At 58.2% G+C, this 26066-nt stretch overlaps 3 protein-coding genes across 12 annotated transcripts; 1 reads left to right on the top strand and 2 right to left on the bottom strand.

Moving 5' to 3' along the window:
• The first annotated feature begins 785 nt into the window (after positions 1-785).
• Positions 786-10808, top strand: PKMYT1 (protein kinase, membrane associated tyrosine/threonine 1). Of its 6 annotated transcripts, XM_057695222.1 has the most exons (10): positions 786-953; positions 1286-1462; positions 6373-6881; positions 7798-8291; positions 8927-9033; positions 9182-9354; positions 9440-9597; positions 9815-9924; positions 10485-10583; positions 10668-10808. In XM_057695222.1, the coding sequence occupies exons 3-10, from the start codon at positions 6522-6524 to the stop codon at positions 10682-10684; spliced, it is 1518 nt and encodes a 505-aa protein (XP_057551205.1). In that variant the 5' UTR covers positions 786-953; positions 1286-1462; positions 6373-6521; the 3' UTR covers positions 10685-10808. The 6 variants fall into 6 exon arrangements, with proteins under 6 accessions (XP_057551205.1, XP_057551206.1, XP_057551204.1 ...); XM_057695223.1 differs by lacking the exon at positions 9815-9924 and having other exon boundaries at positions 10668-10779; XM_057695221.1 differs by lacking the exon at positions 10668-10808 and having other exon boundaries at positions 1323-1422; positions 10485-10639.
• Positions 10809-10858: 50 nt separating this feature from the next.
• PAQR4 (progestin and adipoQ receptor family member 4) lies at positions 10859-14839 on the bottom strand. The gene is made up of 3 exons (XM_057695224.1): positions 13900-14839; positions 12351-12572; positions 10859-12164 (listed from the first exon to the last, which is right to left on the bottom strand). The coding sequence occupies exons 1-3, from the start codon at positions 14063-14065 to the stop codon at positions 11731-11733; spliced, it is 822 nt and encodes a 273-aa protein (XP_057551207.1). The 5' UTR covers positions 14066-14839; the 3' UTR covers positions 10859-11730.
• Positions 14840-15248: 409 nt separating this feature from the next.
• On the bottom strand, positions 15249-19289 carry KREMEN2 (kringle containing transmembrane protein 2). 5 transcript variants are annotated; one of them, XM_057750348.1, is made up of 9 exons: positions 19161-19289; positions 18747-18921; positions 17900-17991; positions 17677-17801; positions 17315-17468; positions 16532-16864; positions 16339-16464; positions 16177-16255; positions 15249-15699 (listed from the first exon to the last, which is right to left on the bottom strand). In XM_057750348.1, the coding sequence occupies exons 1-9, from the start codon at positions 19252-19254 to the stop codon at positions 15534-15536; spliced, it is 1344 nt and encodes a 447-aa protein (XP_057606331.1). In that variant the 5' UTR covers positions 19255-19289; the 3' UTR covers positions 15249-15533. The 5 variants fall into 5 exon arrangements, with proteins under 5 accessions (XP_057606331.1, XP_057606330.1, XP_057606332.1 ...); XM_057750347.1 differs by having other exon boundaries at positions 15567-15924; XM_057750349.1 differs by having other exon boundaries at positions 15567-15924; positions 17315-17351.
• Between the last annotated feature and the right edge of the window lie 6777 nt (positions 19290-26066).

The following is a 26066-nucleotide window of genomic DNA, read 5'->3' as shown; positions in this document are numbered from 1 at the left end:
TAAATTCAGAAAGGCCCAGTGCGTTCCCAAGGTCGTTCATCTGGGAAGGGGCTGAAGAAGGTTTGAGCTGTGCTTAAGTCTCAAATACAAAGAATGGGAAGGACTGCCTCTGAGGCCTGGAGGCAGGGAGGCTTCCTGGAAGAGGCAGAATTTTCTGGTTCACGAAGCCGCGCGTTCTGTGGGTGGAGGGGGTGTGTGTGTGTGTGTGTGTGTGTGTGTGTGTGTGTGTGTGTGTGTGTGTGTCTGTGCGGCATCCCCACCGCATCCCCAGTGCGGTGCACGGCAGGCACGAGGAGGGAGCAGCGAGCCCAGGGCACTCCACCGCAGGGACTTCCTGTCCATCCTCAAGTGATCGCCTCTTGGGGCTACACCTCCAGAGCGAAACGCAGTGACCACTCCTTTTATAGATGCGAAAACTAAGTCAGACCAGCGAGGGCAGTGGGTGCCAGCACCGGGGTCTGGAGGTCCATCCGCATCCTGGGAACTAGGCGAGAGGGACCCAAGAGCAGGCTCAGACCCCGCGTGCCGTCTCAGCCTCTAAGCTGCATCGCATACCCACCCCCGCCCCCGCCCCCGGCCAGCGCAGGGAGAGCTTCACGCCTGCGCAGTGAGAACGCTCGGCCGCCGAGTCTGCGGGGCCGGGTCGGGGACGCGCACGCAGAGACGTTGGGGCGGAGCCCAGCAAGCTGGGCGCCTCTGGTAGGCTGCGTCGGGGAGGCGGCGGGGTAAGAGGCGTTCTTGGGCGGGGCCTCGAGGCCGGTTTGGAATTTTTGGCGCGAGCCAGGTCCGCGCGCGTTCACGGGCCGTTCCCCCTGCAGAGAGTCCTCCCGTCCGGGTGTGGGGAACGGTGGACCGAAGACCCCGGCCCGCCTAACCGCCCCGAGGGCTCCCGCGCCCTCCACCGACCCGGAATCTGGGACCTCGCTGAGCTGCACCCCGCTCTCCCGCCCCAGGTGAGCCCATACCTGGCCCTGACGGTTCTCAGGCGGACCGCCCTCTCCGCCCTTCTACCTCCCTCGCGATCAACTCCCTGCCCCCAACAGTCCTTCCCCGGAGCTGCCTCACCCCCAACCCGCTCCAGCCTCCTTCCTCACCCCTCCGACAGCCCCACCCCTCCCTGGGCCAGCCCTGCCCTTCTGCTAACCCCTCCCTGGACCAGCCCAGCTCTAAGGGGCTCGTGCCCTTAGACTGTCCTTGCCCTCCTCTTTCCCCGGCCTCCCTATCCCCCTTCTTCTGGGAGCCCCTTACCCCAGCGCTTGCTCCGCCTTTACTCGTCCCTCCCCAGGAAAAGCCCCACCGACCTTCCATCTACCCTTCCCCAGTGACAGCTGGTCTGCTCAACTCTGTTCGCCTGGGTTTCCCCACGCCCACGGAGGTGAATCGGCTGTGGCCCTGCCCAGGAGGAACTCACAGTCTAGTGCGGTAGGCCGTGGTCAGCAGATGTGTCCTGCCCAGTGAGCGGGTGAGGCCCCTGAAAGCTACAGAGCTCATCCCGGCCTGGCCTCTGCTCAGGGCCACCCTGGATTCACCAGGAACCCCTGCTTCTCCATACCTCCCCTGTCCCACCCCCAAAGCTGTTTGGCCATGCCAGTGGTGCCAGAACGTAAGTGACATTGGGATGGTCTGAAAATTGGTTTAAGATGCAGGTGCCCAGTGTCCCTGGATGTGCTATGGCTCTGGAGGCTGTACTTCTAACCAGCACCCTAGGGGGTCCTGACACCTTGGTCCCTCACTGTGAGAAACTCTGGGATGGGATTCCTGAGATGGATAGAGGCAGAGAGAGGGTCCCCACAGGCTGTAGGGTGAGTCTTCAATGCAGGCCCCTGTGGGGTCCCTCCCCTCACTCCTCACTCTCTCAGGCACTGGAGGGCACCCTTCGGATGACTGCTCCCTTTAGTTTCAGTTACTGATTCACCCCTTGCTGAGTATGGAACCTTTTGATACACTGTGGCTCCTCTCAAAATTGGACTCTTGTCCCTTTTTTTCCCTCTTGTTTTTCTTTCAATTATAACACTATAGCAACACAGTAGCCCTCGCTGCTCCAACACAGAAGTCACTTATACCCATGGGACCACTATATTTTGTGTGTTCTTTCAATTACTACTCAGAGCATTATTTATTATATATTATTTATTATCTAACAGTTACTGAGGGATCTGCATGCCAGATGCTAGACGAAGCTTTCTATGAAGTCAGCATTACAGGTCCACAGACCCCTGAGGACAGATATGTCTCGGAATTCAAAATGTCTCCAATTTTAGAAAGCTAATAGGGTGCATGTAACATTTATATGTAATACCACCCATTCATGGATCTGGGACTTCATCTCATAGTCAAACACATTAACATTTCTCTCAAGAAATATATGCATATTTTACACTTAAGAGGGAAGATTTTTTTTTTAGAAGTAGTGTAAGAGCTTTTATTTGTTTATTAATTTTTATAAATTTATTTATTTATTTTATTGGCTATGTTGGGTCTTCATTGCTGCACATGGGCTTTCTCTAGTTGCAGCGAGTGGGGGCTACTCTTCGTTGTAGTGCGTGGGTTCCTTATTGTGGTGGCCTCTCTTGTTGCAGAGCACGGGCTCTAGGCACGTGGGCTTCAGTATTTGTGGCACATGGGCCCAATAGTTGTGACTCATGGGCTCTAGAGCTCAGGCTCAGTAGTTGTGGTGCACGAGTTTAGTTGCTCCATGGCATGTGGTATCTTCCTGAGACAGGGATCGAACCTGTGTCCCCTGCATTGACAGGCGGATTCTTAACCACTGCACTACCAGGTAAGTCCTAGAGGGAAGTTTTTTCTGCTGAATTTTGCATGTAGATATGCAATTGTCCCAGCACCATTTGTTGAGAAGACTGTTTTTATCCTGCTGAATTGTTTTGGCACCCTTGTCAACATCAATTGACTATAAATGTAAGGGTTTATTTCTGAACTCTCAATTCTATTTCATTGATCTACATGTCTATCTTCGTGTGGTACTTATGGAGTACCACATTGTTTTGATTACTGTAACTTTGTAGTAAGTTTTGAAATAGGGAAGTGTGAGTCCTCCAACTTTCTTTTGATTGTTTTGACTCTTGGGTCCTGTGAATTTCCATATGATTTTTAGGATCAGCATGTCAAGTTCTGCAAAGAAGCTAGGTGGGATTCTGATAGGGATTGTGCTGAATCTGTAGATCAGTTTGGAGAGTATTGCCATTTTATTTATATTAAGTCTTTGGATCTATGAACATATAATGTTTTTCCATTTACTTAGGTCATCTTTAATTTCTTATGAAGCTAGGGGAAGAAAGAAAAGCAAGTGTATGTGTATAATGTTTGTTACATTGACCTTCCTATTTACCACTTCTGGTTCTCTTCATTTGTTCCTGTGGGTTTGAGTTACCATCTGGTGTTATTTTCTAGTCCAATATAGTTTTGTTCCCACACACTTTCTTTGTGCTGTTATTTGCAAGTATATTACATTTCTATATATTATATGCCCAACAATACAATTACATACATAGATTTTATACAGTTGCTTTTTAAATCAGTTAAAAAAAAAGAGAGGAGAAAAAAATACACATTCATACTGTCTTTTATATTACATAATTACCTTTACTTGTTATTTACCTTTGTTCTTTCTTTTTTCATGTAGATTTGAATTTTTGAATTACTGTTTGAGATCACATGCTTTCAGCCTGAAGAATTCCCTTTAGTTTCCCTTGTAAAGTGGGTCTGCTAGCAATGAATTCTTTCTATTTTTGTTTATCTGGGAATATCTCTTTCTTGCTTTTATTTTTGAAAGATAGTTTCATTGGATACAGGCTTCTAGGTTGACAAATTCTCCTGCTAGTGCTGGAATATGTCATCCCACTTCCTTCTGGCCTCCATTGCTTCTCTTGAGAAGTTAGCAGTTAATCTTATGGGGGGGTTGTTAGTGATGAGTCATTTTTCTCTTGCTGCTCTCAAGATTTTCCCCTTGTTTTTGGCTTTCAGCACTTTTGATATGGTGTGTCTGAGTGTGGATCTCTGCATTTATCCTATTTGAAGTTCATTGAGCTTCTTGGCTATGTTATTATTTTTAAAATCACATTTGGGAAGTTTTAATCCATATTTTTCCAGCTCCTTGTTTTCTCTCCTCTGGTGTACCCATCATGCATATGTTTGTTCACTTAATGGTGCCCCACATTTCTCTGAGGCTTGGTTCCCTTTTCTTCATCTCTTCTTCAGATTGCATAATCTCTATCAATCTATTTTCAAGTCCACAATTTCTTTTGCCAATTCAAATCTACTGTTGAACCCCTCCAGTGAATTTTTTCATTTCAGTTGCATTGCACTTTTCAACTCTGCATTTTGTTCTTTTACAATTTCTATCACATTATTGATATTATCTATTTAGTGAGATGTTGTCATCGTGTTTCCTTTACTTCATCAAGTGTGGTTTCCTTTAGCTCTTTGTACATATTTATAGTGGCTACTGTGAAGTCTGTCTGTTAAATCTGACATCTGGTCTCTCTTGCAGGCAGTTTCTGCTGTATGTTTTTTTCCTGTGTATGGGTCACACTCTCCTGTGTGTTTGCATATCTTTTAATTTTGTTGTTGTTGTTGAAAACTGGACATTACATAATATGTTGTGGCAACTGTGAATATTGGTTCCTCACTTTGCCCCTGGGAACTTGGGATTGTTGTTTTCTTGTTTGTTTAGTGACTGGCTGGACCACTGTAGTGATGTTTTTCTTCTCTGCAATGTGAAGCCTTTGACTTTCCTTCTCAGAGGACCCAGCCTTGGGCATGTGCACACCCTGGGACACTGGTGGTTTTAGGGGGGTTTTCTCTGTCTTTTCCCTGATCATACCCATCTGTCGGAACACACCAGTTGCTGGCTGATTGCTCTTTTTTTTTTTTTTTTTTTTTTTTGGCCTGAGTTGGGTTTTCGTTGCTGCCCATGGGCTTTCTCTAATTGTGGTAAGCGGGGGCTACCCTTCATTGTGGTGTGCAGGCTTCTCATTGAGGTGGCGTCTTCTCTTGTTGTGGAACACGGGCTCTAAGCTCACGGGCTTCAGTAGCTGCAGCACGTGGGCTCAGTAGTTTCGGCACATGGGCCCTAGAGCACGCAGGCTCAGTAGTTGTGGCGCACGGGCTTAGTTGATCCGCAGCATGTGGGATCCTCCCAGACCAGGGATTGAACCTGTGTTCCCTGCATGGGCAAGCAGACTCCAACCACTGCACCACCAGGGAAGTCCCTGCTCTGTTGTTTTTGACAATGGCTGGGAGCGTCAGTTCCTCCACAGACTGAGCCAATCAAATTTGGGCTTTAAAGGGGTAGCTTTTGAGTACAGTGTTTAAGGTTTGTTCTGACCTCAGGAAGCCTCTTCTTAGCTCTTCCTTTCCCCAGTTACCTCTGGTGACCTAGCTGGTCTGTGGTTCACTTGTAGTGCTAATGGAGGTACCAGCCTCCTCCTAATTGCTTACTATCAAAACTCTGCTGATTGTGAGCGTGCCTTTAGGCTTGAAGTTCTCACACTCTGCTTCTAATCAAGTCAGTTTTTTGCAGGGAGAGCTTTGGAGCACTCTGTTTTCATGTCCTGCCTCTCCCCTGGGCAGAATCTTGGAGTCACAGCTCTGGAGCTGGAGGCAGGGGCAGTGGTGCCTGTCTGTCTGAGTGTCACTGCTGCCTAGCCCCTGGCCTTCTTGGCTGGCCTTTGCTAGTGTGGAATCTTCTCCCCAGGAATGAGCTTGGATTTGAGCAACTGTAGCTCAGTTAGAGCTTCTGCCCTATGGGTTGGGGCTGGTGAAAGGAGGGAGCTCCCAGCCTCTCTGCTACACTCAGCTGAAATTTAGCCTCCGCCACATGGAGCTGGAAGTGAAACCCTATCTGAGTTTTAACACCACAACTATGGAAAAGGAAGCAAGAAAGAAATTTGGAATTCAGACTTTCTTTTTTCCTTTGGAATTGGAGATAAGGGATAGCAGACCTCTGTTAATATTTCTACCTTACAGTCTTAGAAGAGGTTGGATTTTTTTTTTAAGTTTTAATTTTTATTTGTTTAGTTTTTAGGCCATGTTTTAATTAATTAATTAATTAATTAACTGGCTGCGCTGCCCTGCTTGCAGGATGTTAGTTCCCTGACCAGGGATTGAACCCTGGGCCACAGCAGTGAAACCCTAACCACAGGACCGCCAGGGAGTTCCCCAAGGTGGGATATTTTAGGGCCAAACAAGGCGGGGATGTGCATCCAGGTGGTCTGGCTCCAGAACCTGCCTTGGTTTAACCTCTGCTGAACTGTTGGAGCCTCCGGGACATGACCCTATGGTTTTCAATTTATATGTGTCTAACCTCCAAGGTGTGTGCAGGCGTGCACACGTTTGTATATCTTTTCCTGGCAGGTGCTTGTTGTGCCCATGGCCTCCATACCTAAAGCGGAGTGTGTGTGTGTGGTGTAGACGCGGCTCTCTTCTGCAGTTTCTTTGGGGCCACAGGACCAGGCGCCGTTTGAGTGACACACTGTTCTGAACTCTGCCCCTTGGGGGCTCCTATGCTGGACATGCCTTTGCCCGCAGAGGGCACCCCGCCACCCCTGAGTGGCACCCCCATCCCAGTCCCAGCCTACTTCCGCCACGCAGAACCTGGCTTCTCCCTTAAGAGGCCTGGAAGGCTCAGTCGGAGCCTCCCACCCCGGCCCCCTGCCAAGGGCAGCATCCCCATTAGCCGCCTCTTCCCTCCTCGGACCCCAGGCTGGCACCAGCCCCAGCCCCGGCGGGTGTCGTTCCGAGGCCGAGCCTCCGAGCCCCTACAGAGCCCTGGGTACGACCCGAGCCGGCCAGAGTCCTTCTTCCAGCAGAGTTTCCACAGGCTCGGCCGCCTGGGCCACGGCTCTTATGGAGAGGTCTTCAAGGTGAGTCAGCGACAGCTCCCCAGGCCTGTCTGGGCCCCTCCCACCCCCCACCCTGCCACCCCCAACCCCTAGCCAGGATGGGACAGTGTCCTGGGCAGCCTGTGCCCCTCCTCTCCCCTGATGGCCCACTTCTCAGGCTGGCAGACTCCCCTCAGTGCTGGACTTGGCCGCCTTCTCATAACCCCCCACACAGGCCCCTCTGAGGCCCCCTCAGTATACACTCTCCCCTTGTCCAGAGTCTGGCACGCCTTGCGGTGGCTCCTGCCTGCCACCTCCTCCTGCCTGGTGCCAGCCATGTGGGGGTCTTGGCGAGCTCCGTCCAGCCCCAGAGCCAGGCCTCCCCCACCCCTACCACGGATCGCAGTGCCCACCCGCCTCCCTCCAGCTTCAAGCACTCAGGTGCCACCTCCATGCCACCTTTTGTTTCTTAAAATATATTTTCCAATCATGAGTATTTCCTTTAAAGTGTAGTTTTCCTTATACAAGTACTACACAAAGACAATTTTGTTAAAAAGTACGGAGGCCCCTAGGTCAGCTCTCCTTCCTGAAGGAAACCATGGTGATTCTCAGGTGGGCATTCTTCCTTCCAGACTTTTCTCTGTATATCTCTGGAGTTGACCAGACAGAGACAAACCCACCTCACATGCTGCACGGCAGACCATACTGCCTGTGCTGTTCTGTGGGCTGCTTTTTTACTTAACGCATCCTCCTGGGCCAGTACATAGAGGTCTGCTCTGTCTCTTCTGTCGCTGGGTCTCCAGCAAACCAGCACCTGGGGTGGAGGTTTGTCCAGCTTTGCTCTTGCACACGTGGGGGTCCCTCAAGATAGCTGCTGTGCTGTACCTTCCCCACACGTGAAATCTTAACAGAATCTGCCAGGTTGTCCTCCTGAGTGGTCGTGCCCCCTCGCTTCCAGGTGCGCTCCAAGGAAGACGGCCGGCTCTATGCCGTGAAGCGCTCCATGTCACCTTTCCGGGGCCCCAAGGACCGGGCCCGAAAGCTGGCCGAGGTCGGCGGCCACGAGAAGGTGGGGCAGCACCCACGCTGTGTGCGGCTGGAGCAAGCCTGGGAGGAGGGCGGCATCCTGTACCTGCAGACGGAGCTGTGCGGGCCCAGCCTGCAGCAGCACTGTGAGGCCTGGGGTGCCAGTCTGCCCGAGGCCCAGGTCTGGGGCTACCTGCGGGACACCCTGCTGGCCTTGGCCCACCTGCATGGCCAAGGCCTGGTCCACCTTGACGTCAAGCCCGCCAACATCTTCCTGGGGCCCCGGGGCCGCTGCAAGCTGGGTGACTTTGGGCTGCTGGTGGAGCTGGGTGCATCCGGAGCTGGTGAAGCCCAGGAGGGAGACCCCCGATACATGGCCCCCGAGCTGCTTCAAGGCGCTTACGGGACAGCAGCAGATGTGTTCAGGTGAGGGCTGGGACATGAGAGGCTCTTCCTGGTGGGTGGGGGGGTGGTCAGCAGAGGGAAACCATCCCAGCCCATAGTCAGGAAGACTTGGTCTCAGGCCGGGAGATGCTGCCCCAAGGGGATGGAGGTCCTGCCCTCTAGTCCAGGGGGCTCTGGAGAGTTAACCTGTCTAATCAGAGAACCCTCTGGAGCCACTTTACATGATTCACTCATCTCCTCACCACACCTCCACGGGAGGGACTATTATTACTCCATTTAAAGGGGAATCGGGCACAGCAGGTTAAGGGACTTTCCCCAAGTCCGCAGTGAGCAGGTGGTGAAGCTGGGCCTGGACCAGGTGCTGAGTTCCAAGGCCCATGCCAGTTACCACTGCACTGCCTCTGGTGGTAGCGTCCAGTCACATCAACAGCGACCAGAGTGTCACTCCGGTAGGTGCTGTGTGGGCTGTGCGGGGCCTGGGATCCGTCCTTCACGACGTGGTCCCTGTCATTAGCCCTGCCGAGGCCTTTTCAGGGCCCCCAGCCCCTCCTTCCCCACCTCCCTGGCTCCTACCCCTCTTCTTGGGGGTAGCCTGGGGCTCTTGGTTCTGTGTCTCGAGGCCAGCCATGCCCCTCTTCTGTCTCTGTCCCTCCCAGTCTGGGTCTCACCATCCTGGAGGTGGCGTGCAACATGGAGCTGCCCCATGGTGGGGAGGGCTGGCAGCAGCTGCGCCAGGGCTACCTGCCCCCTGAGTTCACTGCTGGTGAGTGTGTGTGGGGGGGGGTGGGGATCGGAGGGGATGCACTGCCCCAGGGAGGGCAGGCTCTGATGCGGGGGGGGGGGGGGGGGGTAGCCACTGGGGGCGGACTGCAGGGCTCAAGGCCCCTGATGCGGCCCTGCCCTGGGGACAGGCCTGTCTTCTGAGCTGCGTTCTGTCCTCACCGTGATGCTGGAACCTGACCCGAAGCTGCGGGCCACAGCTGAGGCCCTGCTGGCCCTGCCCATGCTCAGGCAGCTGCGGCCCTGGAGCGTCCTGTGGTACATGGCTGCCGAGGCCCTCAGTCGAGGGTGGGCCCTGTGGCAGGTAAGCCGGAGAAGGTGACGGGCTGCCTCGTTCTGATTCCTGGCCCACGGTCCACCCAGCTTCCCTCGGTGTCCTGTCCCCACAGGCCCTGCTTTCCTTGCTGTGCTGGCTCTGGCATGGGCTGGCTCGCCCCGCCAGCTGGCTGCAGCCCCCGGGTCCACCGGCCACCCCGCCTGGCTCGCCACCCTGCAGCCTCCTCCTGGATAGCAGCCTCTCCAGCAACTGGGATGATGACAGCATAGGGTGGGTGAGGGCTCCGGGAGGGCGGCTGGGGCTGTAGGGGAGGCGGGCTGTCAGCATGGCCAAATCCCACGTCTGAGGCCCAGGCCCCAGCCCCATGGGGGTTAGTGGTGAACCGGGACGCCTCCCACAAACTTGGCCCCCATCAAACCCCGGGAAGGAAACCGAGGCTGGTGGGGGTGCAGCCTGGCCTAGTTTGAATGCAGTTGTTTCTTCTAAGCTTGGCGCATGGAGCCTGGGCATACAGAGTGGAGCAGAACTGGCAGCCGTGCACTGAGGGCGCTGCCATGCTGGGGAGCAGTGCAGGGGCCATGGCACCTGCTGGGAAAGGTGGGCGGCGCCGCCCCCACCCCTCAGGGGCTGCCAGCACCCAAGGACAAGGCATCATCCTTCCTCTCGGGGGACAAAACTCCCAGAGCCTGGCGAGCCCCGCCCTGGGAGGAATTTCTTAATCCCAGGTGCCTGGTGGCCAAGTAAGAGGTTGTAATTAAGAAACTACTGCAAAGGAAACCACATGCTTGGGGCAGACAGTTCTCAGGAGGAATCACGCTATTAACTCCTTCCTCATGAAAATGTCATCCCATCGCCACGGGGATGCTTTATAGCAGAGAGTGCCAGATGAGCTTCAGTTACCACAGGGTCGGCTCAGGCAGAGTCCATGTTTTCTGAAAAGGGAGAGAGGTGGCCTTTGAATGCAGTCAGGTGGACTTTAGAAATTGTCAAAGCGCTTCTTTCAACGTCCACCACTGCCCATTGCATGAGCTTGGCCCTGCCTGCCTTAGGCGGGAGCCGGGAGCCCGCACAGGGACAGGGGTGGTGCCGCTGCTGCGGCCCAGCTGTGGCCTCCTCCCCCGCCCCGACACCCTGCCTGTCTTGTCCACCCTGCACAGGCCCTCGCTCTCTCCAGAGGCCCTCCTGGCCAGGGCTGCTGGGAGCACCTCCACCCCCCACCGTGGCTCCCCTGCCCCCCGAAGCAGGTACACGCGGAGGTGAGCAGGCCCAGGGTCCCGGCGGGGGTGGGGTGGGAGGAGCTTTCAGATCCTGAGAGTCATTTTTCTCTTCCCTCCACCTAGGGATTCTCTGGACCTAAGTGACATTGACGCAGAGCCCCCACGGGGCACCTTCCCCTCCTTTGAGCCTCGGAACCTCCTCAGCCTGTTTGAGGACTCACTGGGCCCAGCCTGAGCCCACGGGCCCAGGCTTGGCACTTTTAACCTTTTAGCCCCTCCCCTCCATCCTCCTGAAGGCTGGGGTCCCTCTGGGAACTCCAGTGGTCCCTTCTGCCCGGCTGTATCTAATAAAAGGTATTTGAATCTTGGGAGCACCCAAGCGCCCTTGCGTGGCAACACAGTACTTCTGCCCCTTTTGTTGACGCCGCCTAGGGTCTGAGGCCCCCAGGACGGGCCAAGGTTGAGCTTTGCTGCAAGGCCCCAAGCCCCAGGCCCGCAGACTGGAGCTGGGAGCCACCTGCTGTGTGGAGCAGAGATTTCCTGAGCAGGCACGTCCCTGCTGGGCAGGTCGAGCTGCCAGAGCACTCAAGGTGGAGGGTGGCCCAGTGGGGCCTGGGTCCAAGACCATTCATCTCTTTATGTATCTGTGCCAGTTGCCTAGAAAAAGCAGCAGCCGCTGCCCTCCTACCCCTAGGTCCTGGGATAAGCAGGCTAGTCCTGTTGTCCAGACCTCTCATACCAATCTCTGGGCAGTAGGGAGAACGGGATGCCCGGAGGGCCAGCATGCAGGGTGGACAGACGGCAGGAGGCTGGGCTAGGCAACTGTGAGGTGCCTTATGGGCAGGTCCGAGGAGGGGCAGGGTGGGGGATGGCTCTGGGCTGGCAGGATCCCAACCGTCCCTTTGGCCCACCCCTCACAGGTCACTGAGGGTAAACTGAGGCCCAGAGAAGGGAAGGTTTCCTTCCAACCTACGTAGTAAGATAGTAAGTCCCCTGGAAGAAGGCAGGAAGGGGCAGTAGAGCTCCAAGGTGTGAGTAAAAGAGGCTAGTTCCCAGCGAAAAATGGATGAACAGATGCAGGCTCCCTGCTGGGAAGTCCCATTTGTCAGAAGCATCCAGGGAGCCAGCATGGTGCTGTTCGCCCCAGAAGACTGTGGGCAGGCTGGCATGGTGGGTGGGAGGTGGCTCAGTCCGGGAGGCAGGTGTGCCGGGCGGCCCAGAGCAGGTCAGGCACGACGCCAGCATGCAGCTGGAGGATGGAGCCCACGCTGAGCAGGTGCATGATCTGGTGAGAGTTACCCCAGTAGTCGAAGCGGCCCGGTCCCCAGCGCTCCGGCAGGCGGGCCACGTTCACCAGCCCCCCAAGCAGCGCCAGTGCATCCATGCGCAGGTAGCAGCGCAGGGAGCCTGGAGCCCCAGAGCCCAGCCCCACTCCCCGGGCCCCAAACACCAGGAGGCGGGCGCCAGCCTGCCAGCCAAAGGCGCGGAGCCGGGCACTGGTGGAGGGGGCGGTGAGGGCCCGCCAGCCAGCCACACCCGACAACACGGTGTAGCCCACCAGGGCAGCTGGGCGCAGCCAGGGCCTGCAGGCCAGGGTGCAGTGGATGATGGGCAGGGCCCCTGCACAGAGGAGAGAGGCAGGAGAGGGCACATCAGTCCAGGGGTCCACCTGCCCTTTTTTTTTTTTTTTTTTTTTTTTCAGTTTTCCTGATACCTGCCCTTTGTATCTAGGGCTACTGTGAGTGTACCCAACCCCCAGCTCCCATCCTGCAAGCCCTCCACCCACCACCCCATCCCGTGGCTCACCGAGAGTGTTGACGAGGCAGACCCCACACATATCCAAGGCAAGGAGCCGGGTGTACACAGGGCTGCCCCCTTTGTGGCACATGAAGAGGTGATAGAGCACAGAGCCAGCAGGGGGTGCCAGGCAGGCCACACAGTGTGTGCCCCACAGCCAGCCATCCTTGCCCAGCTGACCCCAGGGCATGGTCATGGGCAGCAGCACCAGGAAGCCCAGCAGGGCCAGCCCTGGGGGAGGGAGACAGTTTTCCATCAGACAGTTTCAGCATCGAGGACAAGTCATGTCCTCAATGAGGCCACAGGCTAGAGGGATGAAAGCAAGACAGGTCCTGACAAGGCTGTTGGCCAACTCTTGGCCGGCCCTGGACAGAGGCAGGCCCTGGGCTTTCAGTAACTTTATTTAGCAGCGCTCACAGTAGTTATGGGAAGGAGAGACCATTATCCCCACTTTACAGGTGAGGAAACTGAGTAACCTGCCCCAGGTGACCCCAGCAAGTAAGCAATGAAGCAGCACAGAGCCCAGGCAGTCCGACTCCCAAGCTGCTCTCACCCTTGCAGTCACCACACCACTTCCTGGGGCACCCACACCCCAACTTGGCCTGGGTGTATCAGTAGAAGCCAGAAGGAAGCGTGACCTAAAGCTGAGTTCTGAATCGGACATGTGGGCAATGACAACAGATCCCAGGGCCACTTAGCTTGCTCCTCCCAACCCCTATGTCCTCTCCTCTCCAGAAGGGACCAGACAGATGGAGGTCATGGGCCTTTTTGTCACCCAGAGCAGGTGAGGCCAGGCAGGGGAGGGAGCTGAAAGAACCCTGTTCCATCTCCTACCCAGGCACCTTTTCAGGGAGCTCCATTCCTGCCTTCAGGGCCATTCCTACCACTTCCTGCAGGTACTTAGGCATTGCCCTCATAGGGGTCAAAAGTCGGCACTGGTAGGCTTGGAGCCGCTCACTGTCCCACTCTTGGCAGGGTCTGGCCAGGCCACAGCCCCCGAGGGGGCAGGTACCAAGGCTGGGCCCAGCGCACTCCGGGCCCCTCTCTCCGCAGGGCAGACCAAGGACGGGCAGGGCTGTGTCAGCACAACTTGGCGGGCAGCGGAGGAGGGGCCCTGCGCCTGCAGGGGGAGGAAAGAGCCACCACCAGGCGGAGCCCCGCGGCTGGGCTGCTCCTGGCGGGGGCGGCAGGGCGACTGGGGCCTAGCTTCTTCTCCTGGGCCCCTGCTTGCCAAAGTCAACACCCACCTCCCGGACGCGTGCTGCCGGCAGAGGATGCCAGGGCTCAGGGATTAAAAGCGGCCGGACACCAAGCTCCTTCTTCCCAGGGCTCAGAGGGATTAAGCCAACTCGGTCCCCTCGCCTGCCCTGGGGGCCCCACAGGGAGAGCAGAAGCAGGCAGCGACATTCGGGACAATAGCAGCTTTGTCACAGGGGCCCTTGCCGTGCCAGGGCCGGGACAGCCCAGCACCTGGGCGCTGGGACTCTCCTCGGCCTTCGGGCCCCCGGCCCGGCGCGGGCAAGGCTGCCGCAGATGGGGGATGCGGGGCGCGGCTCACCGTGCGTGTAGATGTTTCCCAGCTCGTTGTGCATGTAGAAGAGGCTACGCAGGCAGCCCGAGCCGCTGCTGGCCGGCCGGTAGCCGGTGAGCACGAACTTGTTGAACTGCAGGTGCGGCGGCGAGCTGGCCCAGTCCAGCAGGCGCGGCCCGGTCAGGAACGCCATGGCCCGGCCCGGCAAAGTCGGTCCGCGCTCCTCTTGTCGCCGGGTCTCCTCAGCTGGCCCACAGCACCGGGAAGCTCATCCCTGTGCCCGCCCACCTCCCGGTGCTCGGTCCGCGCACGCGCTGGCCCGGGGGTCCCTGCTCGCGCCCCTCCCGCGCTGCGCACGCGCGGGCTCCGCGACCCCACGGCGGGGCGGAGGCCGGGGACGCGCCAGGCGCCGGAGCGCAGTGCGGCCAGCAGGCGCTCTGCAGGGACAGCTGGCGGCGGCGGCAGCGGCCAGTCTTCTCTCGCCGGCTCGGAGGACGGGCGCGGCCGGACGCGGGAGGGGACGTCAGGCTCCGCCCCAGCTGCTCGCCCCCGCCATCCCGCCAGCGTTTCGCGCTCTGGGCTCCTGACGTAGCAGCTGCGAAGGCCAATTGGCGCGGCCGGCGGGGAGGTTCCTCCCGGCAGCTGCCCAGGCCATCACCGTCTTAGCATAATATTTGCGGTCCCAGTTTCATTGCATGGGGTACCTGTTGGATTGGGACCCGACGTTCTGGCTCCCGGTGGCTCCGCCAGAGTGACCGCGGCGCCTCGCGTTCCCTTGCAGTTCGCGCCCGGGCTTTCCGCGAGACCCCCAGGTCGACTCGTCCTTGGGCATTCACCCTCCCGGGCACAGCCCCTGCCCTGCCACACACAGCAGCCCGGGCTCTGTCCAAGGTGCTGCCGACCCGGTACTTTCGGACGGGTCAGGTCTACAGCCGGCGCACCCCTACTCCACGGGTGATCTCTCCACTCGCCCGACTTCCCCGGAGCGCAGCAAGGCGCGCCGAGCTGCCCGGGCCTCTAGGGGTGTGCCTGACGTGCCCAGAGCCCTCCAGTGAGGCCCTGCCCTTCGGGCCAGGATTCTTCGAGCTTGGGCTGGGCCAAACTCGCTCACTGTTACAGCCAAGGCGCATCTTCGGCCCCGCCCAGGACAGGCAGGAACTGGAGAGGGAGAGAGAGCAGGAGGCCAGGGAAGAAAGTTTAGTCTCCACCAGGATTCATCCTAAACCAGGTCCACGAAGGCATCCCTTCTGCTTAACCCTGCTGACAATCGGCCTCCAACCTCCTCCCCTTCTCCAGGACCCCGCCCACTCATCCTTCCACCTCCACGGTTCCTCAGTCCTCTGCATTCCAGGCGGCTACACGAAGCTCTTTGCGTGGAAAGCCTTTAATTTGCATGTACACAACCAACCTTGGCACAGTACCCTTATTGATATAGCTCCTCCCACACGTAAGAATTTCCGGAGCCCTGTACCAAAATAGGTCCTTTATTCAAAGTCTATGAGTTTTGGTCTTTTGACCACTTTTGTTGACCTCTCACATTTCACTTAGGGCAGCAGTCCAGAACCACCCCAGGAGGGCTTAAAGACCCGGGTATCGAGGTCTATGAGGAGGGGAACCGAATTCCTCTTGCCCTTTGGCCTCGACCATCTGGACTCCGAGGGTCAGGTCAAGTTCCCAATATTAGCACCATATGCTTCCCGTTCGACGTCTGGCCTCCTCGAGATGACTAGAGGCCGAGCTTCCCTCAATGGGGCAGAAGGCCATGGTAGACAGAGTGTGACGTAGGGTCTCAGGAGTCCATCTGGCTGCAGGAGGGTCCACTGGACCCTAGGGGTCCAGAGTCAGAGAGCAGAGATGAGTGAGCGCAGGGAACTCTGGCTGGAGGCGCTCAAGGGCCGGTAACTTGCAGTTAGACCCTCAACCTGGGGGTCCCCGGGAGGACAGGGTAGGGCCACCCCTCGAGGCCGGCGGTACCAAATGGCCCAGCTTCTCGCAGGGTTCCGAGAAGGCCCCAACGCTGGGGGCCCTTTACCTGGAGCCAGCAGGCAGCTCCTAGAGAGGGAGCAGACGTCAGCCGAAACCCCCAACCAATCTCACCTCCAGCACCCTACTTCGCCTGTGATCCCACGCGCGACTCCCTGTGTGGACCCAAGGCCTCGTTCCTCGAACCCAGGCGTTGCTTCCAGCCCCGTCCCCGGAGTGGGCCCTAGCTCCCCACCAGGGCCCCCCACGCCCGGGGGCACCGGGGCAGGGAGTCAGGCTCCCCGCAGGGTCCGCCCTCAGGCCCCGCCCCAGAGCGCGCACCGTCCGCGCAGCAGGCGCAGCAGCGACAGCAGCAGCAGCAGCAGCACTGAGACGGCCGTCACCGTGGAGAAGACCTGGGCTGCGGGCACACGAGTGTGGTGAGGACAGGGCTTGGAAGGGGCTGTTCGGCAAACTCTCTCCCGCCTCCCAAGTCTGTCTCACCCCCCATCGCGGCCTCTGGAGACCCAGGCCGGGGGCTGCAGCTCACGTTGGTCCCGTCGGGGGGCGCTGCGGGGGTCTGGGCCGAGCCTTTGGAGGGAGCTGGGTCGTCGTCGGCGTCCTGCAGCCCTGCGGAGAGGGGTGTGAGGCAAGCTGGCTGGGGAGCCGGCCGACGGGCGACGGGGCGGGGTCTCACCGCGGTAGGTGAGCGCGAAGCCCTGCGCGTGGCCGCGTGCATCGCTGAGGAAGGTGAGCAGCAGCGCGGCTGCTCGCAGGCGCAACGGCCCGGGCGGCGGCGGGCGGGCGCCGTCGAAGGCGCGGAGCAGGCTGCCCGAGGCGGCGTCGCGCAGCTCCAGCCGGTCGCGTGGGTCGGCCAGCTCGAAGAGGCGGAAGGTGAGCTCCAGCGCGGCGCCCGGAGGGCCCAGCGCCCAGCTACAGTTCCGGTCCGGCCCGTACTCGTCCGGGAAGTCCGGGGAGTAGATGACTCCCTGAGGTGCGGTCCAGTTCCCCTGGCAGGAGCCCACGGACACTGTGGGAGGGGCCGGCGGTCAGAAACCGGGGACCTGAGGGTTCCTTCTTCTACATAGAGCCCCGCCCCCTTCTCAGCTAGGCCCCGCCCCAGCCAGGCCAGCCGCATCTTCGGACCCCGCCCCACCCCAGGTTCGGCCAACTCCCTTCTCCGACCCCGTCCAACCCTGTCCAACCCTTTCCATAGGCCCCGCTGTAAAACCATTAATCCCCTCCTTAAGTCTTGCCCTCAAACAATTCCTTTCTCAGGTCCCGTCCTCAGTCCCAGACCCCTGACCCTCAGGTTCAGCCCTGTCCCCTCTTCAGGCCCCATCCTCAATCTAATCTCTTAATTAGGCCCCACCCCCAACCTATCTCTTTCCTCCCCCCCAGATCCGCCCCGGCATCGCACTCTGAGTCTCACTCAGACTCTTTCGGTCACCTTGGTCCCTTGTGCCCGTCCACTCCTCACCTTCGTAGATGCCCAGGCGCCCATCGCCGCCGCACAGCTGGCCCGGGTGGCCGAAGCAGATCTGGTCACAGTCGGTGGCCGAAGCCGGACGCCCCCTGGCCAGGTCGCTTTCAGAGCCACAGAAACAGGCATAGCCAGCCTCCACGCCCGCCAACTGGGAGCACAGACTGGGTGACCCCCAAGACAGGGGCTGGGGGTGGGATGGGGTGGGGTGGGGTGGTGGGAGCCAGGGATCGGGATCGGAAGTGGGAATTGGGCTGGAGATTCAGAAGTCAATGTCAAGGATTGGCCTCAGAGTTGGAAGTTGATTTGGGCCCTGAGGTCAAGGTCAGAGGTCACTGGTCTGGGCAGGTGGGCAGTACCTGGTAGCCCTTCATGCGGCAGAAGCGAAGGCACACCTGGACCGTGAGCTTTGTTGAGGTGCCGCTGGGGCCACTGAGGGCCGGGGGTGCCCCTGAGTCCATGAAGCAGCCCAGATACCCCGGCACTGAGAGGGCAGCAGAGTCAGGCTCAGTGCAGCATCTCCAAAAGCAAACTCCACCCAGGCAGCACGGCCTCCACCCTTGTCCAGCCTGGCCCACTCACTATGACACGTGGGGATATCGCAGTAGCGCCAGTAGATGCCTTCCTCCGTCTCGGCCACGTAGCACCATGGCTGCACATCACCGTCTGGGTTACTGCGGGTAAGGGAGAAATAGTTGGGATCCTACTTTCCCAAGCACCGCAAATTCCGACCCTGATCCACGGCTTATTCTCAAAATGGCCACAGTGTGTGTTAGAACAAATTCTGGTTTGCCCACCAGAATGGATGTAATCTGAGTGGACGGTGGGAAGTCATCAAAGAGGCCCTGGGGGCTGATTTTAGGTCTTCAGCTGTTGTGAGGACGTGACCTCATATATGAGGACTTCGAGGCCATTTGTAGTGTTCACCCTTCACCCAGCCATGTGCCTCAGCCAAGTCCCTTGTCTTGGAATCCTGCTTTAAAGCAGACATGAGCCCTAAGCTTTGCGGTTCAGCAGGGAAGTGTCCTCCCGCTCAGCTCGGTCCCTGCCGCTTCAGGCCACAACTGTGGCTCTGAACCCCTAATTCCTCCATCACCGCTAGTAGATGTCTCTCAAAGAAGGTGTATGCCAGGGGCCCGGCTGCTCACTCCAGGGCTTGCCCTCTGAGTCGGCCCCGCACTCATAGGTGCCTTGAGCGCCCAGGCCCGACCTAACTTCCGACAGGCTCTGCAGAAGTTAGGCAGCTAAGGCGGGACCCAGGTCAGAAAAGGTTCTACCTCTCGCTTAGGCTCCAGCCCCTAGGCCCGCGAGGTGGCCTCCAGTGCCTACCTAGCGGAGACGTCCGCTCCGCCCACGCCGAGGCACAGCCCCAAGCCGACGCCAGCAATAGTGCACCCAGCCCCGCCCCAGCGAAGGCCCCGCCCCTCACCGGCAGAAGTTGTGCGCGCCCAGCCCCCAGCGGCCCTGGGGGTCGCTGGCGCTGCTGTAGCTGTGCTGCTGCGTCTGGTCCCAGTAGAGGCACGGGCGGCCGGCCCCGCGCGGGCCCGTGCGGTTCTGATGGCCGCGGTAGTCGGCGCCATTCACCTGGAAGCACTCGGACAGGCCTACAGGGCGACGGTGGGCCTGGGGAGGTCCTGACCCTTGCCAGGCATCCTCACCCCACCCTCTGACGCCAACTCCCGCCCGGCTCCAGCCAGCGACCCCGGCGCCCACGGGGCCGTCGGGCTGCTCAGCTGCTGCCACCACCTGCTCTGCCCCCTCGCCAGCCGTGAGACTCGGGTTCTAGTCGCAGAGGCCGAGGAGGGAGCGGTGACCTCGGCTCAGTCGCCAGGCCGGGACTCACCTGGGTTATGCAGGCTCCCCGCTGAGGCCCCGCGTGGCGGCAGCAGCCGGAGCAAGAGAAGGAGGAGGAGGCCCTGAGGGGCCCGTGTCCCCATCGCCCCTAATCAAGGAGAGGTCGCTCCGGCTCGCACAAGGCCCTAGTCGCCCCGGGGATCTCTCTGGGGTCTCCCAGGCGGCCTGGGGGGCGTTGTCCTCTGACAGTCTGTCCTCGTCCCGCTCTGAACAGCTCTCTGCTTCTGGAGCGGGTTGTGGGGGGGCAGAATATCTCCCAGGGGTATTTGCCTCCTAGGGTTTCTGGCCCTGAAGGCGTCTCTCTGACCCGGCCCTACTGGCAGTCTACTCGGGGGGCGGTCTCTGGCCAGGGACGTACTCCGTCTCTGCCTCTCTGGGCCCGGGGTCCTACCTCAGCTTCCGCACCCGCCCCCTCCCGCTGAGCCTCGCTCTCTGAGTCTCCCTCGCCCAGGTCTCCAACGCGCTGGCTCCTGCCCCCCTCGCGTCCCTCCCCCCTGGATCCCTCCCTCCCCCCCCCACCCCCCGAGGCAGGGAAGCCCCGCCCGAGACTGAAGCGGAGGCAGCAGGTCCAGACGCCTCCCACGCCCGCCCCCCATCTCCCCGACCCTCCGTGTCCGGGCGCGCGGCTCCCCGCCCCTCCCCCTCTCAGGGTAGTTGAAGGTTCTGGCGGGAGCGTGTGGAGGAGAACCGGCCAGGCTGGTGGATAGAAGGACCCTAATTGGGGAGATGCACGACCCTCTCCCGAGGCCATACGTCCCCGGGACACTCCGGAGTCCCCAGCTCACAGACACCCTTGAATGAAGTGTACGCACACTCTTCCACTCAGTCACCCATTCATTCCAAGACGCTCACACGCACACCCCCTTTTGGATCTTCACGCCTCTCCCTTCCTAGGTCCCGACGCCTCTGGCCTGAGGAAGCGCAACTCCCTGCCCCCGCACCCGCCCTACAGGCTGGAATGGTGGCCGCTCAGTCTGGGACAGGCAGGGGCAGCTGGTGTCTGGGGAAGAAGGCAGCTGCGCCCCTGGTCCCAGCCTGTCCCTTCTTCGCCGCCTCCTTCTCTCCCAAGGACCCCCAGCCCAAGCTCGCCGGAGCCATGGCAGCGCGGTGGAATTCCCCCAGCGGTGCCCCCCCCCCCCCCCAGCCTGGCGGGGGAGGGGGAGGGGAGCAGGCCCAGGCAGGCGTGGGGGGAAATTCCCCGCCCCCTCCCCCTGGGCCCGACTTCTCTGAGTCCTCTGATCTCCCAGCAGCGCCCGCCGGCTGCCCCGAGGGCTTGGGGGGAGGCCAGCGCAGGTGCGTGGGAGGGCGGGGGCGGGGGCCGGGGCAGGAAGGAGATGGGTGGTGGCCGGGGGCCTAGAGCGCCCCGTCTGGCCCAGATGTTTTGCGTCTTAGACCAGTCTCCCCACCCCTCACCAGGCCCCCACCAGGCTGTTCACCCTGGAAGGACCTGTCTCTGCCCTGTCAGTACCCACACTCCCTGACCCCTGCCCCAGATTGGGGGGTCGCAGAGATTCTAGAAAAGCTAAAGTGCTAGTAGTGGTGGTGGTGATGGGACCCGGAAAAACCTGGCTTTGAAGTTAGTGCCTCATACACAGGCTGGGGAGGTGGGGCGTGCATTATTCTAAGGAGTTGGCTGGCTGAGACTGGAGGCTAGTGCCCAGGTTGCCTTCTAGGGGAGCCCTCTCAGCTGCCAGGCTGGCCCTGGGTTACCTCCCAGTTTCCTGGTCCTGCTGAGCACTGGACTGGGAGTCTCACTTGCACAGGCTAGACCAGCTTGGGAAATCCCCTAAGGAAGGAGCAGTGAGACCCATCGACCTGGCCCCCTTCTCCCTTCTGCTTGTGAGCTTGGGGGCTGCCGTGGCTCCATGGAGTCGTCCTAGGCTCTGGCCCAGGGAGAGCATCCTTGGGAAGCAGACCTGGGCCATGGCCCGGGCAGTGGGGGTGCATGGGGAGCCTCACTTCCAGGGGTCACCTGAGAAAAGGGCAGGGTGGAGGACAAAGACCACCAGGACCCCTCACGCAGAAAGAGGGTCAGTGGGGGAATGGAAGAAGTGACCCCTTCCCTGACAGGAGGGTGGACCAAAAAGGGCTGTACATCTGGTCCACTGTACTTTGGGCCCCCACCGCCAGGCTGATCTGCAAAAGGGGTATCGGATGAGAGAAAGGGGGTGCTCAGTTCTAGGACTCAGGCACCAAGATGAGAGGCAGTATCCCTACTGCAAGCTCCAGTCCCAGGTGGCTCACTGAACCTTGAACTAAGGTAGGCTCGGGCTCATAACCCCACTGCTTCTGGGGAGTTCAGAAAGGCCGCCTACCGAGGCACCCATGGTCCCAGTCAGGACCTCCTCCTGGCCTTTGCACAGCAATGGTACCACTGTCTCAGGAGGGCTGGGTCCCTACTACCTGGCCTCTGCCTGCCCCCTGCCTGTTTACTGACCCCAGCGCCTTCAGCTCCTGCACAAACAGGTGAACTTCATTTCCCTGCTTCCCTTGCATGTAGTGTAGCCACAGAAGCAAGTTCTGGCCATGGGGCATGGGCAGGAGTGATGCCTCTCACTTCTCAATACTTAAAGCAAGGGCCTGGATCAACAGCATTGACATCACGGTGAGCTTGTTAGAAATGCAGATTCTCATGCCCCACCCCATGCCTCATTCCTCAGAACCTGCATTAACAAGATCCCAAGGTGTTAAAGTTTGGAAAGCACTTATGTAGGCCCCTGCTGGGTCTGGCCTACAACAGCCTCAGTTTCTGTCTCCTTCATTCACCAACTGGATGGAGGGGATACCTAGGGCCTAGGGGAGGGTGGAAGGTGCCAGATCCCCAAGTGACCTTGTAGAAGGAGCCCGCCAACCAGAAGTATCAGCATGGGACTCTGCATGAGTGGGGAGATAAAGATCTATGTGTTAAGGCACTGCTTGTTACAGCAGCTGGCACAAACTACCTCGACTAATACATCCTCCCACCCTCATCCAGTTCTTGTCTCCAAGGCTGGTTCCTTCTAAAAGCTGGGAGGGAAAATGTTCCATGCCTCTCATTTAGCTTCTAGTGCCTTGTTGGCCATCACTGGCACTCCTTGGCTCGTAGAAGCCACAATCACTCCAATCTCTGCCTTTATCTTCACGTGGCGTCTCCCTGTGTGTCTGTGTCCAAATTTCCCCTTTTTATAAGGATACCAATCATGTTGGCTTAGGGGCCCAACCTACGGCAGTAGGACCTTGTCTAAACTAATCACTCTGCAATGGTCTGTTTCCAAATAAGGTCACATTCGGAGGCATTAGGGGTGAGGACTTCAATACCTGAATTTGGGGGGAACACAGTTCAATTCATAACATCTCTTATTTCTTGTCCCTTTTCCATCCTTGCTGCCACTCCCCTAGTCCGAGCCACCACCATCTCCTACTTGGACTAATAGCTCTCTTAACTGAGGTCCAACTCCCACAATGAACCACCCATCCAGGAACAAGAGTCTTTTTTTTTTTAATGGGAGAAGGCTGAGGGATCATTCTAGTGCCCTTGGAGCCCTCAGGGAGGGGACAGTAGGGTGAGCAGCCAGCAGAGGCTGGGCTCTGCAGCGCTATGGTGAGGATGCAGCCTGAGGCTGGCAGCTGTCCCGCCCTCCATCTCCAGAGACTCCCTTGGGTACCTCTGGCTTCTGGTCATTGAACCAAGTAGTCATGCCTGCTATGGACACCAGGTAGAGAACACCTGGGGCAGGTGTTGTGTGATGGGATTGCATTTTAGAAAAGCCCTTGGCTATCATGGGGACAGGTTGCCGAGAGGGGACAATGGAGGCTTTGGTGGTCACAAAGGTGAGGGGTTGGGGCTCTAGGTGACTAAGGGGCCTAGGGATGGGGATGTTTATTAATACAAGGATTGACTAAAGTTCTTCTTTACTATACGTGTGACTTAGTGCTATGGACTGAATGTTTGTGTCCCCCCAAATTCACACATTGAAACCCTAACCCCAATACGGTAGCATGAAGAGCTGGAGCCTTTGGAAGGTGTTCTGGTCAGGGTAGAACCCTCACGATGTATTAGTGCCTTATACGAAGAAGCCAGAAAGTTAGCTAGGCCTACCCCACTTCTGCTCCCCACGTGAGGACACAGAAAGAAGGCGGCCGACTGTAAACCAGGAAGAAAGCTCTCACCAGAACTCGACCATGCTTGCACTCTGATCTCAGACTTCCAGTCTCCAGAATTGTGAGAAATAAATGTCTGTTGTTTAAGATCCTCCCTTCCCCTGAACCCCGGGGCCTGTGGTATATTATGGCAACCTGAGTGAACTAAGACACTTGGATCCCCAACATTCTCCCAGCACCAGAGGACAGAACGCCATCAGCCTTAACACATAGGGAAAGAAACCACAGAGGCAGTGACTCCTAATGAGGTTTCTTTTCAGGGTGATGAACTGTTCTGGAATTAGAGGTGACAGAGGCACTACTATGTGAATGTACTAACAGCCATTGACTCATACACTTGAGCGTGTGAACTGTATGGTATGTGGATTGTATCTCAATAAAGCTGTTATTAAAGAAAGAACTAGGCAGGGTGGCACTGGTGACACTGACAGCTGATGGGAGCTAGAGACAAGCAAGGAGGTGTCAAGGACAGCTCTGGGTTTCTGCTTATGTGGTGGAGCCATCAGAGGAGGGGACGACAGGAGGACATTCCCCTTCTCCACCTGCGTTGCTGGTGACCACGGGATACCCAGGGCCAAGGTCCTGGAGGCAGGTGGACACACAAGTTTGGTTGCAGAAGGGAGGGCGGGGCTGGGACTGCAGAGTGACAAACCATGAACCCTGAAAGTGGCTGGGCAGAAAAGGGGTGAGGACCAGTTCCCAGAACACCAACCACCTTGCTTATTGGTTGTGTGGGGGGCCAAGGAAGTGGGTGGAGAACGTGAGAGCCACCTTCAGGTAAGGTCTGCAGGGATCAAAGAGGGGAGGTCGGTGCAGGAGGTGAGCTCTGAGATGCATCCACTGACTTTAGTGACAAGGAGGTCTTTGGTGCCACCCTCCAAGAGCCATCTCAGTGGAGGACATGGGGGACAAGAAGCTGGATGGGCAGGGGGAGCTGGGCCAGGAGAAGCATTTCAGTGATGCTTACCTCACAACCCTGGGGACAGGACTGGAGGCTGGAGCCCGTAGCGCCAGCTGCTGCTTCCGTATTTATTATTTATTTATTTATAGATTTATTTTATTATTTATTTATTTATTTTTGGCTGTGTTGGGTCTTCCTTTCTCTAGTTGCTGTGAGCAGGGGCTACTCTTCGTTGTGGTGTGCAGACTCTAGGTGCGTTCAGGCTTCAGTAGTTGTGGCATACCAGCTCAATAGTTGTGGCTCACGGGCTCTAGAGCACAGGCTCAGTAGCTGTGGTGCACAGGCTTAGTTGCTCCGTGACATGTGGGATCTTCCCGGACCAGGGGTTGAAACTGTGTCCCCTGCATTGGCAGGCGGATTCTTAACCATTGCACCACCAGGGAAGTCCCGTTATGGACTTTTTATTTCAAATTTCGTAATTGAGATGTTGCGCCATCACCCAAAGGGGCACAGAGATACACTAGTGGCTCTGCGTGGTGCAGACATAACGAAGAAAGGTTTATGGGGGAACTAGCGGCACAGTGGAAATAAGGAAGGAGGAGGGCAGGACCACGCCTAGATGTTGCCATCCACCAGGGGCCAGCTTCCGAGAGGGACCCATCCCTGTGTGCTTTGCTCTGTGACAGGGACAGGGCAGGGGACATCTCTCTGGCTCTGGAACTGTGGAGGAAGGGGCCGTATGAGGGGGAGCCTCTGGGGCTCAGTGGTGAGTGGCCATGGGGCCACCCAAAGTGGCAGCAGCATCCAAATTCAGGTCCACCAGGGAGTCCTTGGTCCAAGCAACAAGGACCATCCACCTGTGCTCTAAGGTCAAAGCAGGTGCAGAGACAAGGATAAGAGGCTGGACCCTCGTCAATATGAGCATCGGGGTGGGGGAAACAAGCCTGAGTCCTTCCTCTGACCCTGGGTGCCTGGAGCCAGCCGAGGTGATGGGCATGGGACTCAGGATTAGGAGTCACCCGCCTTGCTCCCCCTGGAGGCCCGACTGTGGAGGCTGGAAAACTGGTGACCCTGCAGGCGTTCGGGTGACACTGGCTGCTGGGACTCGGTTCTTCTCGCTGGGCACCTCGGGCCTGTGTGAGGTTCCCCTTCGTGTGGGACTGAGTGGAGACCCAGCTGGTGGTGGCACAGACTTGACTGCCCTTTTAAGTCCAGGTGCCTTTCTGGACGTGTGGCTGCCTCCCGTGGGCATGCACAGCAGTGGTTCTGGGATTGGGGTGCATCTGTTCCCACAGGGCTGTCTTTGGCTTTGGCCACGGGCAGCTCACTGTCTCGGGGCAACGTGCTTCATAGCCAAGAGCACTGCCTGAAACGTAGGCCCTGTGTCCCATGTCCACTGCGGGGGCCCAGCAGCTCAGTGAGTCTCCTGGCAGGTGCCTGCCTCCTACCTGGGACGTGGGCTGTCACATTGCTGGGCCATCCTCATGACTGCTGGCCAGGCCAGTGGGCGAGGGCCCCATGGAGCTGGCAGTTGGGTCAAGAGATGGGCCAGTTACCTGCCTGGGAAGATAGCTAGGGTCTCAGGGGTCAAGGTTACCCTGGCTAAGGGGTTCCAGTTCCACTTCAAGCTCACCCCAGCTTATGAAAACAAGTCAGGGAGGACTTGGGATGAGTCAGCAGAAGATCAAGGCCTCTCAGCTCTATGAGGGCTGGGGAATGGTCGGCAGAAGCTGCACGGTCCCCCGTGGGCTGGGAGTAGACCCCTCAGCAACCTTTTCGAGGACTCACACCCAATCCTAGTCCAGTGGACACCTGGGCCAGGTGACCAGACGCTGCCCCATGTGTGGAGGCCTC

This window comes from Hippopotamus amphibius, chromosome 9, assembly GCF_030028045.1.
Source record: "Hippopotamus amphibius kiboko isolate mHipAmp2 chromosome 9, mHipAmp2.hap2, whole genome shotgun sequence".
Taxonomy (NCBI): Eukaryota; Metazoa; Chordata; class Mammalia; order Artiodactyla; family Hippopotamidae; genus Hippopotamus; species Hippopotamus amphibius.
The sequence above is the reverse complement of the archived record's forward strand: the minus strand, read 5'-3'. Positions and strand labels throughout refer to the sequence as shown.

What these genes read in the sequence shown, in the direction of transcription:
- PAQR4 (XM_057695224.1), bottom strand. Translation starts at nt 14,065, where the DNA reads ATGGCGTTCCTGACCGGGCCGCGCCTGCTGGACTGGGCCAGCTCGCCG. An exon ending in GGGAAACATCTACACGCACG is followed by an intron (nt 12,573 to 13,899) that starts GTGAGCCGCGCC and finishes TCCCTCCCCCAG; the next exon opens with GGCTGGCCCTGCTGGGCTTC. An exon ending in CTGCCTCGTCAACACTCTCG is followed by an intron (nt 12,165 to 12,350) that starts GTGAGCCACGGG and finishes TCCTCTGTGCAG; the next exon opens with GGGCCCTGCCCATCATCCAC.
- KREMEN2 (XM_057750347.1), bottom strand. Translation starts at nt 19,254, where the DNA reads ATGGGGACACGGGCCCCTCAGGGCCTCCTCCTCCTTCTCTTGCTCCGG. An exon ending in GGCGCGCACAACTTCTGCCG is followed by an intron (nt 17,992 to 18,746) that starts GTGAGGGGCGGG and finishes CCTTACCCGCAG; the next exon opens with TAACCCAGACGGTGATGTGC. An exon ending in CTGCGCCTGCTGCGCGGACG is followed by an intron (nt 15,925 to 16,176) that starts GTGCGCGCTCTG and finishes CTCCCTCTCTAG; the next exon opens with GAGCTGCCTGCTGGCTCCAG.
- PKMYT1 (XM_057695221.1), top strand. Translation starts at nt 6,522, where the DNA reads ATGCTGGACATGCCTTTGCCCGCAGAGGGCACCCCGCCACCCCTGAGT. An exon ending in TGGGATGATGACAGCATAGG is followed by an intron (nt 9,598 to 9,814) that starts GTGGGTGAGGGC and finishes GTTTCTTCTAAG; the next exon opens with CTTGGCGCATGGAGCCTGGG. An exon ending in CATGGCACCTGCTGGGAAAG is followed by an intron (nt 9,925 to 10,484) that starts GTGGGCGGCGCC and finishes CACCCTGCACAG; the next exon opens with GCCCTCGCTCTCTCCAGAGG.